Source organism: Apus apus, chromosome 24, assembly GCF_020740795.1.
Source record: "Apus apus isolate bApuApu2 chromosome 24, bApuApu2.pri.cur, whole genome shotgun sequence".
Classification (NCBI taxonomy): Eukaryota; Metazoa; Chordata; class Aves; order Apodiformes; family Apodidae; genus Apus; species Apus apus.
In genome coordinates this window covers 1,129,883-1,146,662 of record NC_067305.1, presented here as the reverse complement: position 1 = coordinate 1,146,662, position 16,780 = coordinate 1,129,883, and the positions used below count along the sequence as shown (strand labels likewise).

The 16,780-nt window shown below is 63.8% G+C and overlaps 1 protein-coding gene across 5 annotated transcripts in view; it reads right to left on the bottom strand.

The window, feature by feature from the left end:
* The window catches only part of NFIC (nuclear factor I C), a 39,505-nt gene that overhangs the window by 14,899 nt on the left and 7,826 nt on the right, over positions 1 to 16,780 (bottom strand). For all 5 annotated transcript variants that reach the window (XM_051639336.1, XM_051639335.1, XM_051639337.1 and 2 more), the window contains exon 2: positions 4,844 to 5,375. In XM_051639336.1, the coding sequence (XP_051495296.1) occupies positions 4,844 to 5,375 (532 nt within the window). The remainder of the gene's footprint in view (positions 1 to 4,843; positions 5,376 to 16,780) is intronic.

Sequence of the window (16,780 nt, the reverse complement as noted above, 5' to 3'; positions counted from 1 at the left end):
CTGAGCAAGGGGCAACTCACTTCACTGGTGATGCCCTGCCAGCTGGGCACTGCGGGGAAGTCGCTGGCTCCGGCGCCGCTGGCTCGGCGCACTGCGGGAGCGCCGGGGAAGCCCTGACCTCCCCAAGGTCATCAGCGCATCGATCCAGAGCTCCAGCACGCCCAGATGGCCCCGGCCGTGCCGGGCACAGGGACGGCGGGGGGAGGGAGGGTGTCACCGTACCTTGGTGAGCCCCTTTCCACCCCACCTCTGCAGCATGAGGCTCCTGGGGGCAGGAACTCAGCCCCACGGATTCTCTGATGTCCCCTGTGCCCTTTCCCCGGTCTCTCCTCCCACACCCATTGGGCTCTTCCCGCCTCGCTCCCCCCAATCCCGGCCTCCCTGGCTGTTTGCCTGGGAACAGAGGGATACCCAGAGCGGGAGAAGAGCTTGCAAGTGTTTAGCTGTGTGCAGGGGGGTGTTCTCCGACCCGCCTGCCCGCACCGCTGGTGCCCAGCTCTGCCAACGGCACAGCCCAAATATTGTGCCCTCCACGAATCTCCTGTCACCCCACTGACAAATATTTGTGCGGGGGCTGGGGGAGCGGCGCTGCCCGGGAACCGCCTGCTCCTCCATCCGGAGGGACGGCGCAGACGTTTGGCACTTCGGCCTGGCACGCTGGGGATGAGCGCCCTGGCACAGGTTCCCTGGCAGATTGGTGCCATCTGCCGCGCGCCGCAGCCAGCGGCGAGGCTGGTGGGGGGAGATACGGGGCTGCCAGGCGGTGGGAGACGCAGATGCTGGCACGGCCTGGAGCTCCCTGTGCCCTCCTCCCCGGGTGCTGGCCGCTGCCGGTGCCATGGCTGGCTGCCCGCAGAGTACCGGGAGCTGGATACCACCCTGAGACTTGATGCCTGCCCTGTGCACCCGTCTGCTCCCACTGGGGGGGCGGTCACAGCCGGACCCAGCCCCCAGGCACTGCCAGGGGAAGCAAGCAGGGTAGAGCCGTGTCCTCCCCTCCACCCCGCAGGGTACATTGGCTGCGGGGACCCTGCCAGCCCCAGAGCACCCCAACGGGTGCTATAGGACAGCACCCACCCTGCCCTGCCTCCCCTCGGCTGTGGGGTGGGGTCCCAGGATGGGGGTACCAGGATGGGGATGCAGGGATAGAGGGGGAGGCAGGGATGGGGGTCCAGGGATTGGGTGTGCAGGGATGGGGGGGCTGCAGGATGCAGGGATGGGGGTACAGGGATAGGGATACGGGGATGGAGGCACAAGGGGGAGGGCACAGCGAGGGGAGCACCGGCCCCCCTAGACTGGTCGCTGCCGTCAGGAGCTGCCGGGAGGAATCTCTCCGTAACGCTCCGGAGGTCCTGGCACATCGGCTGGGAGATTGATTTCCATTTTACTGCAATGCTTTTGACTTTCACCAGCGACCTCGGAGCTCCCCCCTCCCTCAGCCCCCCCCGCCGCACACCCAGCGCTGGGCTGCAGCGCCAGCCCCTCCCCCACTGCGGTGTGCACAGCCCAGCCCTGCACCCACCCTGCACCCCCTGCACCCATCCATCCTGCTCCCAGCCCTGCACCCACCCTGCACCCACCCTGCACCCACGCATCCTGGATCCAGGCATCCAGTGCTCCCCTGCACCCCACAACAGCTCCCCCCCATGCCCAGCGGGGCTGGGATGGAGCCTCCCCCCCAGCCTGACATCGCTCATGCCTCAGTTTCCCCACATAAACCCCGGGGTGCAGAAGGCCGGGTGGGTCTTCCAGGTAGAGGGATGGGGGACAAGACAGAGCTGAGGGGCAGAGCTGGCCCTTGGAACCGGTCCTGGGGAAGGGGCACTGGGAGCTCAGTCCCCTGCAGGCTGCCCCGGACCCCGAATGGAGGGGAGCAGGGCTGGGGGCTCCCACGGCCGCCTCCCCTCCCCGGCGCTGCCAGAGCAGCGGCTGGGAAATTGTGCTGACACCAGCAAAACGGGCGGGTGGAGGCGGGGGGGCCGCAAGCCCACGTGCTCTGGCCTGATAACAGGGGGCTGCGGAGGCTGCGGAGGCTGGAGCTGCCCAGCCAGGGGATCCCCGTGCGCAAGATTCCCCCCACCCCAGCCTCCTGCTCTGGGCCTGGGGGTGCTGCGGGGCGGGGGGGGGGCGCTGGCTGCAGGGGGAGATGTGCCGAGAGGGAAGTGTGCGGCAGCAGCGAGCAGGAGTGAGCAGGCAGCGAGCTCGGCCGGCGCAGGCAGCAAGTCTGTGCGGACCCCCCAGCACACCCCGAGCGGTGCCATCGCCTTGCCCGGCCGCACAGCACCGAGTAACACTGGTGTGGTGGCCACCCCCAGTTCCCTCCGTGCCTCAGTTTCCCCGCCAGAGAAGCCCTCGCTCAGCGCGGCTCCACAGAAAGCACTGGCTGCGGAGCGGGGAGGGGCACTAGGGCGATGCCCACCACCCTGCGGCGCCCCGGGGGTCCCATCCCCGGCGCAGCTGGTGTCACTGGCCTATCCCAGTCCCCCTTAACCACAGCCCAGAGCGACCTTAACAGGGAAAGCGAGAGGCTGCCAGGCCTTATCAGGGAGTATTTACAGCCCCGTGTTCCCAATTAGACAGTCAGGTGACTGCGGCTGCTGGGGACCCAGACGGCGGGGTCAAGGTCGCTGGGGAAGGGGGGGAGGGTGGCAGGGGGGCAGCCACGTCCCCAGGGACTCCCACGTCCCCATAGACACCCACCTCCCAAAGGACTCCCACTGGCTATAGTGTGACCAGGGAGCCCACTGGCACAGGCACCCCAATGGGCAGAGGGGACCCCATCACAGCTGTCGTGGGTGTCCTGGTCCCTGCTACCAGCATGGCCACCGTAGGGCTCCCAGTCCAGTCAGTGTGGGGGTTCTCCCAGCCCGGCTGAGCACTGGGTACCCCCAGCCCGCACCCCCCCGTGTGACACTACCCCTCCAGTCACACCAGCGCATGGTGCCCCCAGTCCAGCCTGGTATGCCCAGTCTGCATCACTCCCACCCCAGCCAGCATGGGGTGCTGCTAGAACAGCAGCCCAGTTCAGCCCAGTAACCCCATCCCAGTTCAGCCCAGCATGGTCATGTCTCAGCCCAGTGCCTGACACCCCTGCCCACCAGCCCCTGCCCCATCCTGCACAGGGCACTCCTGCCCCCACCCCAGCCAGCCCTGGGGTGCCCCATCCTAGCACAGCTCCCGCTGTTCCCAGTTGGAATCTGGGAGATGGTGGTGCCAGGCCCTGTGAGTCCCTGGCCTGCCCCTGTGCAGCTGAGCCACGTGCATGGGCACCAGCACCACACATGCGCACACGTCAGGGGACGTGGCTGGGCAGACAGGTCCTGCCTGCACACGTGTGTGCAACAGCACACGGGCACCCCATGACGGCCCATGACCCAGCCCCCTGTGCCCTGGGGCAGGATCTGGTCCTGGTTATCCACTGGCACAGGCTGTGTCCTTTTCCCAAAAGCCACCAGGGCCTGACCGTCCCCCCTGGCACCCTGCCCGGGACACACAGCTCCCTGGAGGGTGGGTGGCATGCCTGCCATGCCTCAGTTTCCCCAGTGACACCCAGTGTCACTGAGTGAGCAGGGGCAGAGCCATCTCTGGCTGCCTGTGCCCATCATGACTGATAGTGCCCCCCACTTCCTTTGTTGGGACTGCTGGCACCACCGTGTCCTCTCGGGTGTCACCATCTGTTCCTGGGCCCTGGCCAGTGCCAGACAAGGAGCCACCAGCCCCACACTGCCCCCATCCCATGTTGATGGGGACACTCACGGGGCCACGGGATGTGGTGTCACCCCATGCTGTGGGTGTGCATGGGGGGCACCCAAGTCCTGGCCATGAGGCAGCTGCAAGCCCCTTGGCCACCCCTCAGGGCTACACGTCACAGCCCCTCTGGCTCAGTGAAATCAAGACCTGCCCTCGCCCACGGGATCATGCTGCATCTCCCTGTTCTCCCCACCTACCTGGGAGTGTCGGGGGATGTAGGGGTCTGTGGGGGACCCCTGCTGCCAGCAGCGTGTCTGTGCCAGCATGTCAACAGCCGGGGACACCCAACCTGCCTGGATGAAATAGAATCTGACCCGAGCTACTGTGAGCTTCCCTGTCTGGACAGGCAGGCAGTGGTGTGAGTCAACAGTCAGGACCCAATCCTCTGAGCCTGGGAAATGCCACCAGCCCTGAGTGCTGTGCCTTAGTTTCCCCCTTTCGACTGTCAAAGCTCTGAGAGCAGCTCTGACCCTCCCTCCTTGCTGTAGCGAAACCAGCTCAGTGCTCCCAGCAGGTCAGTGGGACGCCTGGGTGAGTGAAGGGCAGGGAAGCAGCACCCTCTTGGCACACAGTGAAGCTGCTGGGGTTTGCCCCCTCCCCAGCTGGCCTCAGCCACCCACTGGCAAGGGGCTGGGACCACAGCCCATGGCAAACTGGCCCTGCCAAACTGCTCCCAGCTCCAGCCTCTGGAACTGTGTTGGGAACAGACTGTCCCCTCCCTGTCCACATTGCTCACCTGCAGGATGTGGGCTTAACCCCCCCAGGCCCCCCTCTTGGGATGCCCAGAGCCAGGATCACCCTCAGGGACCACTTTGCTCCTCCCCTTTCTGTCTTGCACCCCCTGGGCAGTTTGGATCTGTCCCGGCTTGGGAAGAGGAGCCCTGAGGGCAGGGTGGGAGCACCCATGGGGCCAGCAGTTTGGAGGGTGGGGAGCACTGGGCTCCTTTCCGCACCATCTGCAACGGGAAGCGTGTTCCTGAGCCCAAAACGGGGATGGAGAAACAATGAAGGATGGGAAAGATGGAACACATGTCCCCCCCAGGGATGCAGCTGCGGTGGTGACATGTCCTGGCTCTGCCCCTCGAGCACCCACCTCTCTCACGGACGAAGTAAGCCAGGTAGAGGTCGAGCTCCTTGACAGAGACGCTGATGTGGTGGGGCTGGACACAGAGGATGGGGTTGGTGCACTGGCCGGCCTTGACCAGGCGCTCGCCGTCGGTGCTCTCCAGAGGGATCCCTTTGAAGAGGATGACCATCACCAGGTCCAGCCGCCACACCTTGTCCGCCTGCCGCAGGCAGTCGATGCGACGCATCTTCCCCTTCTGGTCGGGGTTGGAGAGGACACAGCACGAGGGCTTCTTGCCCGTGATGGAGAGCACGAAGTCCTCGCGGCACTCGGGCCGGATGTCCTTGCGCAGCTTGGCCAGGAGGCGCGAGGCCCATTTCTGCTTCACCTCTGGCTTCTCGCTCAGCAGCTCGTCCTTCACGGCCCTCTCCTCATCCTTTGTCATCCTCTTCTCGTGCTTCTTGAAGTACTTGCGCTTGCGGGCCTGCAGGTTGAACCAGGTGTAGGCAAAAGCCCGGACGTGGGGGAGCAGCGCCTCGATGAAGGGGTGGAATTCATCCTGTGGGAGCAGAGGGACAGGGGGTCACAACCCAGCTGAGACCTCCCCAAACCCACCCCAGGATGGCTGGGAACCCTGCAGGGACCCACCTGGGACACCCTGCCAGGCTGCATCCCAGTGTGACCTGGAGGAAGAGCTGTAGCACAGGCACAGCAATGGTGAACCCCTCCCCAAGGAGCAGGATCCATCTTGTCCAGGCAGTCCCCCAAAAATCCCACCGGCTGCAACGCCCCCAGGCCAATACCCTGCTGGAGCTGGTGGTACCACTGAGAGGCACAGGCTTGTGCAAATCACCCACCTCGGCAGCGCCTGGACCCCCTCCCCTTCCCAACTGCACAAGCTGGGATCCACTCCCAACAGGTGCAGAAATCCCACCCAACACGGTGCCCGCTGGAGCCGCTGTGCTGCTGGACCACAGCACCCAAGGGCCACGAGTGCCTTGGACCTCTTTGATCCCTCCAGATCAGCAGGAAATTCCCCCAGTTTGCCCCAGTTGCGGCCAGTCTGGAGACTGGCACCTGGCCCAGTGTACAAGGCGTGCTCTGACTGCCTTTTTCCACTTGGCAAGATCTGTTGGACCAGTCCAGCCTTTAAAGAAAACAAGGAAAACTCATCCCTCTCCCTGGCCCCTCCTTTCCACATCCCATTCTCTTTTTTTTTCTCCCCCAGTTTGGCAAATTGGTGCTCTCTGGCTGGGGGGGATGGAGAGGTGTCGGGAGCCCGCCCAGGGGAATCTGCACTGCTTGGAAAACAGCAGGGAGAGGGCGAAGCATCCCCATGCATGGTTGGGGCAGCAGCAAGCTGGTTCCCCAGGGCAGGATTTGGCCCTCAGGGTCGCTACAGATGAGGAATGGAGGAGGAAGAAGCCCAGCTTGGTGCTCAAGTCCTGCTGCATGTTGGCAGTGCCAGGTGTGGGGGGCCAGTGGTAGCCACCACCACCGTGCCATGGCCCTGGTTCACAGGGTCATGCTTGGGGTCGAGTCACCCCCCAGCAGGTGCTGCTCCAGGGTGGGGATCCAGGAGGTGGCCGCAGACAGGAGCTGGGGGAGGACAGAAGCAGACAGCAGAGACAGCAGCTGGCCCTGCTCACCCAGGGCAGGGAGACATTCCCTGGCCCTGTCCCAAACTGACCCTTCTGGGAGGGAACAGTGTTCCCTGGCAGGGACTGGCTCCATACAGACCCTGCTAACTCCCATTCACCCCCAAGTCCAGCACAGACCCTGTGAAGCCCAAACCAGCCCCTGCACAGCCTCAGACCCCCTCCCTTGGCACAAAGTCTGCTAAGAGCCAGCGCAGAGCCCTCTGTGCAGCTCCTGCTGTCCCCTGACCAGTGTCCCCAGCACAGACCCCTCTGTGACTGGGCACAGACTCCCCAGCGCAGACCCTCCCATCCTCCAAACCCAGCACAGATGCCAATAACCACCAGCACAGCCCCACTAACCCCTCAAAGTTACCCCCAAGAAGAGACCCCATTATTTGCCAGCACCACCCTGGTTCAGACCTCACCACCCTGGAGAGCCAACAGCCCCTGCTCCAGACCCAGCTTCACCAGAGCTGTGACCCTGCGAGTGTCCCCCCATACCCAAGGGACAGGGGACCCAGCTCTGTCTGGTGGACACATCCTGCCTGGGGGACTGGTCCCTGGCTCAGGAGAGGCTGCAGCCCCACACGGCAGGTTCTGGTTCCCTCCCCAGCAGCAGCTGCTAATTCAGTGCAGCTGGGCAGGGGCTGGGCATATGTCTTAAATCAGGGAAGAAGGTCAAAGAGAAGTAAGACAGGAGCCGAAAAAAGCAGCAGCGAGTTCCAAAAACAATACTTGGCCGGGGCGGTGGGCGGCTGATCTTCCTTGGTGGCCAGTTATCCAGACGAGCCCTACAAATTGCTGCCATCCCATCCCTCCCCAGGCAGTGGGCAGCAGGGCTGGCCTCAGGGCTGGGGTGGGGGGCACTGCACTATTGTCCCCATCCCTGCTGGGCAGTGCCATCCCGGGCACTGCTGCAGGGATGTCAGGCAAGAACCAGGTTATCCCTCCTGGGGGAGGCAGCACCCTTGGGTGCTGCTCGTCCTCACTGTCAGGGTCAGGGGCTGCTCAGTGCCCTGGCACAGGGAAGCAAGTACAAGCTCTGGTTCCTGGGGGGCTCTGGGCAGACACAACTTTGCCCCACCATCACGACAGTGCCAAGGATGTTCAGATCCCTCTTAGACCCATTGCAAGACCCCCCAAAAACTGTGTTCAGAAACCCCTACAGCCCCTGGTGCCCCCGAAACAATCGTGGGCTCCCCCACCCTCCCCAGGATTACGTGCAGCACCGAAAGCCGATCAGCCCTTCGCCAACTTTCCCTCCCGCCCGGTTTATCCCGCGCCGAGATGCCGTGTGGAGTTAAGCTGCTTTAGCGGGGCCAGGCGAGGGCGGCCGGGGGGCACCGGGACAGCTGGTTGGAAGGGTGGGATGGCTGCAGCTGGGTGCTGAGGGGACAGATCAGAGGACTTGGGGACCATCCTCAAGCCCTGCATCCTGGCACAGTGTGGCCGGTGAGCCTCTGGGCTGGGCACACCGCCTCGGCTGACACTGCCCAGCTTCACCTCATGCCCAGCTCTGCTTCAGGAAGCAAAGGCAGGGATGTGCTTCCCATCTGTCCCCAACCCTGTCCCTGATCCCCACTGTCCCTCCATCCCAGCCAGCAGCACAGTGTGCTGGCAAAGGGCTGGTTAAAGTGTTTCTGCTGCTGTTTTTCCTTTGCAGGGCTGGGAAGCAGAGACGTGCTGCAATACCCCAGACGAGGCTGCTCCCGGGGCATTTCCGGATGGGAATCTGGCAGCAGAGCCTGTGCTTGGGCCCCATCCAGCCCGGGCTTGTAAAGCCCCGTGACCCAGGGAGGAGCACGCCTGCGTCGGGGTGCTGCTGGCCCCAGCACAGGGCCCCCCTCACCTCCTGCTTCCAGGGACTGGGGGAGCACTGGCTTTCCCTGCCAGATGCTGCGAGGGGAAACTAAGGCATGGGTCAAGCCTGGCTGGGTCTTGGCATCAGTCCTGATGTGGAGCAGGGAGGGAAGGAGTGATGCTCTGCCTGGAGCTGGGCACGTCGTGCCAGGATTAACTGCACCAGCAGCCTGGGTTTTCACAGCCTCTCCTCATGCTCCTGCTCATCCTCACCAGCTTGGCCGGTGCTGGGGCTCTGCACTCTGGGTGCTCGGCCGTGGTGGGTGCCACCCACCCTGGGGACAATGGGGGATGCTCTGAGCCATGCAGGGACACAGCACCAGGTGTGGACACTGCGGGTGGGCACCACAGCACGGGCTGCCCAGGCCTCCAAGCATCCTCTGCTCGAGTGCCTTGTCCAAACAGGTCAGGCTCAGCAAAACAGCCTGAATTTTCCAAGGAAAAAACGTTTCCTCAGGAAATTCCTGAGCAGTTTTCACTGGGGGGGGGTGTGGAGGAGGAGGACGAGAGCGGACAGTCACCTCAGCAGCAGGTTTTGCTCAACCATTATCATGGCCCTGGCCCCAGGGAGGGGCAGGATGCCACCCGCAGTGAGGGTGCGGGTGGCACATCCCCTTGCCACATCCTAGCCCACCAGGGACCACACAGAGTTTCTTTTCTGAAAGGATGCTCAGCTCCCTCCCCTGTCAGGCAGCCCCACACCCCTGCAGTGCTCCTGGCTCCCACTGCTGCTCCTGCCGGGCCATGCCAGCCCAGGCAGGGGCTGGCAAGTTTGGTGCTGGGGGCCATGCCCCCATGGGAAGCCTTGGCACAGCATGAGGGGGGATGCAGCTGGAGATATTCCAGTAATCCTGAAAAGCCCAAAATCTCAGTACTCAAGAGGGGCATGGCAGGGACTGACTCCCCACCTCAGCCTTGGTTTCCCCCTTGCTGGAGCCCGCAGGTGCTGTTGGCATGGACAAAATGCCCCAGCAAAGCCTCCGGCAGCCGCTTCTTAACTGTTCTCTAAAGCAGCTCTGGGTAATAAGTTAACCTGGTAATGAGACCTGTTGCCGAGATAGATGCGAATGATTGGGAAGTGCTCATTAGAGGGGATGGAAGAAAGCACTTAGGCCCTGAAATGCACCCAGCCCTTCCCAGGACCAGCCCTGCACTGTCTTAGAGCCCATTTTACAATAATTGCTCCAGAGGAGGAAATCTATTCAGATTCATTATAAAATATTTATTAACAAGAGCTTATTCATAATTTTTGTTGCTTGCTGGCGTGGCCGAGCTTCCCGGCCTGTTCAGCAAGTCCTAACAAGGCTTCCCCAGCCCTGGAGGGTGGCACTGCCCCGCTGGTGGAGGGAAACTGAGGCACGTGGGGCAGCAGGAGGGAGCAGCCAGGACAGGACGAGCTGTGCTGGGCACCCTTGTGCACACCCCAGAGCTGCCCACGGGGCAGAACAGGCCGCGGCGGCCACGCTCCCCCCACAGCTCCCGGCAGTGGCAGCTAAGCCGGGTGGGGATGACCCAGCCCTGCATTTACCAACCCCCTCCTGGCAGCCCATGCCAGGGCACAGAGCCCCAGTGCCTGGGGAGGCCCGGCTGGCACTTCTGGCACGGGCAGAGGGGACAACGGGACACGGTGCAACCTTCCCCCACTCCTGTCCCCACACCCGGGGCCTTTTCCCCCACCAGAGCTGAGAGCATCCTGCAGCCCATACCCGCGCCCATCACAAGTGCCCGCAGTGCTCCGGGTGTGACCACCCTGCTGGGAGGGTCGTCCAGTATGGCTGCTGGGCCAGGAAGGGGCACCTCTGCTTCATTTACTGCCCTGGTGCTCAGCCCCACTCAGGATCAGACCAGAGCACCTGGTGCTCATCACAGACCCCTTGCCAATCTGTCCCCAACCCACCCTGCTGGGCTCTCTGAGCCGCGCCAGAGCGGGCAGGGCCCACGGGCGGTGGGCTGGTGGCCCACGGGTGGTGGGCTGGTGGCCACTGGCCTGTGCCTACGTGCCGGGGCTGGCGGTGATGGCGGGTGGTGCAGCTGCCCCCAGGGGTGCGGGAAGCGCGGCGAGGCTGCCGACGGGGGTCAGGGGAGGTCAGGGCAGGCGCCGAACCTGCCAGGAGCTTTGGAAAACAGGCAGGAGGAAAAGCAGCTTCCCTGGGCAGCCCCAGGCTCAGGTGCCAGTGCTGCCAGGGCCTGTGCCAGCCGGCACAGCCCTCCCCAGGGAGGCCGGGGGGTGCCCAGGTGGGATGAAGCCTGGGGGAGCTTCTCCAGCAGCACGGTACGTGCCCCAACCCTGTGCCCGTCACCCCGCCTCTGGTCTGCCTGCAGGCAACCTCACCTCCAGTGCCCCAACCCTGCACCCATCACCCTGCCTCTGGTCTGCCCTCTCACACCCTCACCTCCAGCAAGAACTGACACTGCTAGTCCCCAGCTTTGTTAAAGACATCCCGACTTGGGCAGCAGCAAGCCCGGGGTGTGAAAGGGTAAGGGTGCCCCAGGGCACTGCCAGCACCAGTGGGCAGAAGAGCCAGCAGGCTGCTGGGGAGGGAGACTCAGTGGTGGGAGTGCCAGGGGCTACTCGCTGCCTTCCTGCAAACTCAATCACTCCCGTGCCTCAGTTTCCCCTCATGCCTCAGTTTCCCCCTGGTGCCTCAGTACCCCCCGGTGCTGTCTCTGCCTGTCCCCCTCAGGGCATGGGAACCAACGGCTCAGCTGCTTCCCCAGGGTGACACCACCTGCTCCCAGGATGTGGAGCTGCCTTTCCAGAGATGGGGAAACTGAGGCACAGCACCTGCCAGGCCAGACAGAGAGGCAGGATGTAATGGTGGCTGATGGGTTCTGGGGAGCACAGGGGGAGCTTGGAGGGGACCCAGCCCACAGCCAAGATGTCCCCCCACCCCAGGAAACATCCCATGGTTGGCAGTGCCAGGGCCACATGGCTTCCCAGCCAAAACTCCCTTGCGGCTCCAAGGAACGTAAATGTTTTCTAGAACTGGAAAAAAAAAAAAAAGGGGCTTTGCCAGGAGGCTCCAGCTCTGCCAGCTCCTCCACCCAGCCCTGCCTGGGTCTGTGCAGAGCCCGTGGCCCCCAGCCCTGCTCCCAGCACATGGTGGGGCCCAAACTGGTGCCTGAGCCCCAGCACTTTGCCCACCCTGGACTGGGGGGTCCCAGCCTGGGAGCTGCTGGGATGTGAAGCAGGGATGGTGGCACTTGCATCCCCAGGAGTGCAGAGGGAAACTGAGGCAGGAGACACCAGAGGACCAGAGACACCACGTCCACCACAGGAAGGGCTCAGAAGCCCCCTCCAGCCCTGGGGCACAGGCAGGGCCCCCCCAGGTCCCCTGGCCTGAGCCCTGAGCACAGGGCTCTGAGCCCAGCTTTAGCCCCTGACGCAGTAGGTTTTATTTCCCTCCCAACATATTTTTAGCCCTGTCTGCCCCATCCTGGCATTTCCAAAGGGGATTAACTCCCCCCACACACATTGTGTACCATGAAAGGTGTGGGGGTGCAGAGAGAGGTCCCCAGCTCTCTCCCAGAGGTGCTCACTGGCACCAGGGGTGCCTCTGCACCCCACGATGGGCTGGAGGTGCTCACCCCTCTGCAAATCCAAGCCCTGGCGGCTTGGAGCAAGTCACCAGGTAAAAATAGCCCCGGCCTTTGGCCAAGGAGCTGACGACCTTGCGGGAGGATCGGCCGCCCCCGGAGCTCCGGCGGTGAAGAGTTCACGGCCCCCCCTGCAGCCCCATCGCCTTCGCTGCACCACGGATGTGCCAGCGGTTCAGCTCCAGCAGCTCCCGGGCGGGTGGGAACACCCTAGTAGGACCCTTCAGCTTGGGATGGGGACACTGAGGCACAGGGTGGCAACAGGCTCTGCTGGAGAGCAAAGGGAGATGAGGGAGACAAGCACTGCCCCGAGTGTGGCCGGTCCCTGCACCCCCAGTGCTGAAGGACGGGGCCGCTTTAACGGGAGGGGGGTTCATCCACTTTGGGCAGCTCAGCAGAGCCTTCCTGGGGAGACTCAAAGGCTAAGCCCGACCGGGTCCTATTTCGGGAGGGTTTTGGATGCCTCCCAAGTGGCAGGAGTGGGGGTTGGCAGGGACAAAGGGACTCTGTTCGGGACGTTGGGCTCTGGTGGTGCCCAGCGTGGAGGCTGATGCCTGTGGCTGGTCCCCTTGTCCCCCATGTGACAAATCAGCACCCAGGGTTGGGGCAGGGGACGGGTGCCCCTCTCCCATGCTGGGTGCTGTTTCCCACCTGGAGGTAAACTGAGGCACAAAGTGAGACTGTCCTTGCCTCCCAGGCCCCCACTGTAACTGCTTAGTGACACTGCCATTCCACAGAGACTGCCATGCCAAACTGCCTCGTGATGTGGAGTCCACCAGCCACCCACCCTGGGCTACTTGCCTGGGCTGGCCTTGAGCCATCCCTTGGGGGAGTCCAAGGTCCCTGAGTGGAGCCAATGCCCTGGCCACCCGCCCCACAGCAAAGCAGTCAGAAACCCCCAGTCGGGATGAATCCTGCCAGCTCCACACCACGACAGGGTGCATCTGAGTGCCAGGGGGTGTGGTGCTGACCCTGGCACTGGGGGGTGTCCATGTCACCTCAGCAGCCCCCACCACCTGCCCCAGGCCCTGGGAAGCTTTGGAAAGCTCCAAGGTTTGGGGGTCACAGTGCCATGACCAGCCCGTGCACGCAGGCTCTGCGCCACAGCGACGCTGGGCAAGCTCCAGCGAGTTCCTGTCCCCTTCCCCATCCCCACATGGGACACGACGAGGCCGTGGCTCAGCTCTGGCACTGCTGCTGGCAGCTCCCTTCTCCAACCAATTCCCCACCGCAAGGCGGGTGTGCGCGCCCTGGTTCCCTCCGGCGGTACCTCAGGATGCGATGCAGTCATCACTAATGCATCTGGACTCATTTACAGGGATGAGAAAATGTTTCCAGGTTTCCCACAAAGTCCCATTAAGATCCCCGTTCCGCTCTATTTTTAGTGCCCCCATCGCCGACGCCTTCCCCAGCCACCCCGGCGCTCCAGGGCCCCGTGGGGGCACCCCGGGCATGCGCCCACTTTTTGGGGGGAGCCCAACTGCACTGAGACTGGGCAGCTGGAGGGGGCAAACCCCAACCCAGCAGCTTGGCACCCATGGGTGCACCCCAGTACTGGCAGCTCCTTTTGCTGTGGGAGGAAACCTGGTGGGAACCAACAGCCAATGCCCCCCCCCCCCAGTCACTGGCTGTGGGACTTCACTTGGCATTGCTGGTGAGGGGAGGGTGGCACCAGGTGATGCTTGGTGGTGCTGGACACACCCTGCAGCACCAGTTGGCCAACTAGTGATGGCTAGTGGCTGGCTCAGCCAACGCCCCCATCAAAAACTCTCAGACCCCTACAGTGTCTCCCCACCGAGGCAGCAGGTGCCCACAAGGCTCCTGGTGGAGCTGGCACGGGTGTGCAGGGACCCCGTGCCCTCCCGGGCTATCTATAGCCATGACCTCAGCAGGGGCTGGGGCAGGCGCCCGGCTGCGCATCCTCCCTTCTTGGCAGGGCTGCTACCACGGCCCCCCCGGGAAGAGCTGCCGCCAAGCCCAGGCTTTTATCTCGTACGTTTGCTAATCCGACGGGATCCTGCGCCGGGGGCTGCCCACGGGCAGCTTGCAAAGGCCACATCCAGGAGGGGCTCAGCCAAGCGCTGGGAACACCGGTGGCAAGGGCAGGTGGGGTGCTGGGTGTCAGTGCCTGAGGTGACAGGGTGTCACCACCTGAGGTGACAGGGTGTGACCCCGAGGAGCAGATGAGAGGGGACCGGGAGACCCAGCTCGGTGGAGGGTGAGCGGGGGACGTCCCAGCGCAGGCTGGGGTGACCTGAGGACACCCCACAGCTGCACCCCGCAGGCGCCGGGGTCGCAGCTTCCTGCAGAGCCGAGGGGGGCCTGGGGAGTGACTTGCTCTCTGCCAGCTGCCCTGGGGGGAGCGGGGAAGGGGTGGCCCAGAGGAGGGGAATTTCCCCAGCTTTTTTCTTCAACAAACTCCTCGGCTTGTGCAATTAGAGAAATTTGTTTAACAAACTCCCGGGGGAGCAGAGCGGGAAGGTGGGGTGGCGCATGGCCAGGGGTGCTGCTCGCACAGGCCCACTTGCTCCCCGCCCGCGCCTTTGATCACCGGCGCTTTGCCGGGGGAGACGAGCGGTTCCCGCGGCCAGACACGGCGGCTGCAGCCACGCTGTGCCACGGCACCAAGCGCCAAGGCCCCTGTGGACATGCCGCCCGTGGCAGCCCTCCGCCCTGCCCACGCAGCCCCCTCTGCCCGCTCACCCCATCCCAACCCCCTCACCAAGCCAGCACAGCCCGGGCCCCCCAGCACAGCCCTGGCCCCCCAGCACAGCCCGGGCCCCCCAGCACAGCCAGGGCCCCCCAGCACAGCCCGGGCCCCCCAGCACAGCCCCCCGAAACTCCCGGGTCCCACGTGTGCGCACACGCTCGTGCCCTCGCTTGCCCACGCGCGCGGCCGGCGGGCGAGGCTCAAGGCTTCGGGCGCGCGCCCCTGCGCGCTCGCGCTCTCTTTTCTCCTGCGATGCCATTTCCATCAAAAAAACCCCTTTACTCTGCACTTTTTCGCCAGCGCCACTTCATTGGTATTCACGGCGCGGCGCTCGCCTGTCCTGGCGCACAGGTTACTACGGGAGTTCTGCGGCGCAGCGTGGCGGGGGTCACATTTCAGCCCGCGCCGTCTCGCCTTCCTGAATCGCCGGGCGGGAGCCAGGGGACAGCGGGAGGGGGGACGGGCAGGATTGGGCACATCGCAGCCCCCCCCAAGCAGCCGTGGGGTGAAGCAGCCTCGTTGCTGGTTGTACCAGGGTGAGGAGGGCAGCGGGTGACGGGTGGGTCCCCAGGGAGAGCTGGCAGGTCACCAGAGCTCTCCATCTGCCCTGGCAGCCCCCCCGTGCCCACCAGAGCAGCCAGCAAAGGGGGGCTGAGCAGAGAGTGGGGCACGAGCTTGGCACTGCCATCGCCCTTGCTGCCGGTGCCCGGGAGACTCCTGCGTAGCATCCATCGTGTCCCCAGCAGGATTGTGCCCCCGGGATGGCATCCCGGGTGGTGCCTCTCGTTTTTTGGGTCTGGTTCGGGAAAGTGGAAATGTCTGGGTGGAAAATCAACATTTCTCTCTCTGGGCTTTTTTTTTTTTTTTTTTTTTCCTTTGAAAGCAAAAATATTTCTTGGTTTTTCGTGATCAGAAACATGTTGGGGGTTTTTTTTTGGACAACAGCCGGTGAAATACCGTTTCCCCGCAAAAGGGAATGCAGGGGCCCTTTGCAAGGAGAGCAAAAGCCTTCTTAAAAAAAACAAGATAAAACCCCATTAAAAAAAAAAAATAAAATCCACCTGGCTACAGACTTGAACAAACTCCTGGGGAAGAGGGGTTGGCAGGAGGGCCAGATCCTGGCATTCCTGTGCCAGGCAGTGCTGCCTAAGGGTGCCGCGGCCTCTCCTGGCGCGGCGGTGGTGGCTGGGAGGGCGATGCCCGTGGCGGGCAGCCCAAAGCCCAGACCTGGGGATTTTGCCCAAAATGCTGATTAGAGCTGGCTGCTGGCCGGGAAAAGGAGGATTAATGCACTTTTAAAACAGCGTCAAGTTAACTGGGAAATCAATCCTTGGCAGGAGCTGGCCCGTGGGTCCCCCGGCGCGTGAGTGCTGCCGCACCTGGGCCATGGGATCCTTTCCCAGCTCCTCTCCAGGCCCCGGGAATCGCCGGGCCTTGGCTGCGGGCACAGGGTGCTGGGTCCCGGCCAAGCTGGCACCGAGCGGCGCGGCAGCAGGAGATGCCTGCCCGGGGACAACGTGACGGATGGCCAGCCCAGCCGCCTGCCCGGGTGTCAGCCAGGCCTCGGGATGCTCCTGGGGATCCTGTGTGTCTCCACCCTGCAGCTGGTACATCCCAGGAGGCTGTGTCCCACCCCCAAGATGGGTGCTCAGGGTGCTCATCTGGCCAGTGCTGGGAGGGAGGGTGAGATTATGCTTTCACCTGTGCCGATTTGATGCATCCAAAGGTGTTTTAGCACCCAAAACCCATAAGAGTTTGGCACTGGGCACCTCTGTGCCCCCTCTCAGACCACCAGGAGCCCCTGGCTGTGCTGTGGGGTCATCACTGGTGATGCCACATGGTGCCAGCCCGAGCTGGCATGTCTGAGCACCCACCAGCGTCCTGGCCACTCCCCATCACCTTCACTGCCCTGCCCTGACCTGCCCGGCACACCCTGAGGTGCCGCAGGAGAAATTCCCACCTCGTGGGTCCCCCAGAAAGATTGTGTCCCTGACATCCCCAGGACTTGCCTCCCCCACCCCCCAGCTTGGCTGCAGGGACTGGGGGTCACAGGAGCCCCCTGGCCCCTGTCTCATGACCACTTGGCAGAGCTGGAACTGCCATCCTTGTGCCAGAAGAGCCACAAGCACAGCCAGAGCCAGACTCACATGGCAATAT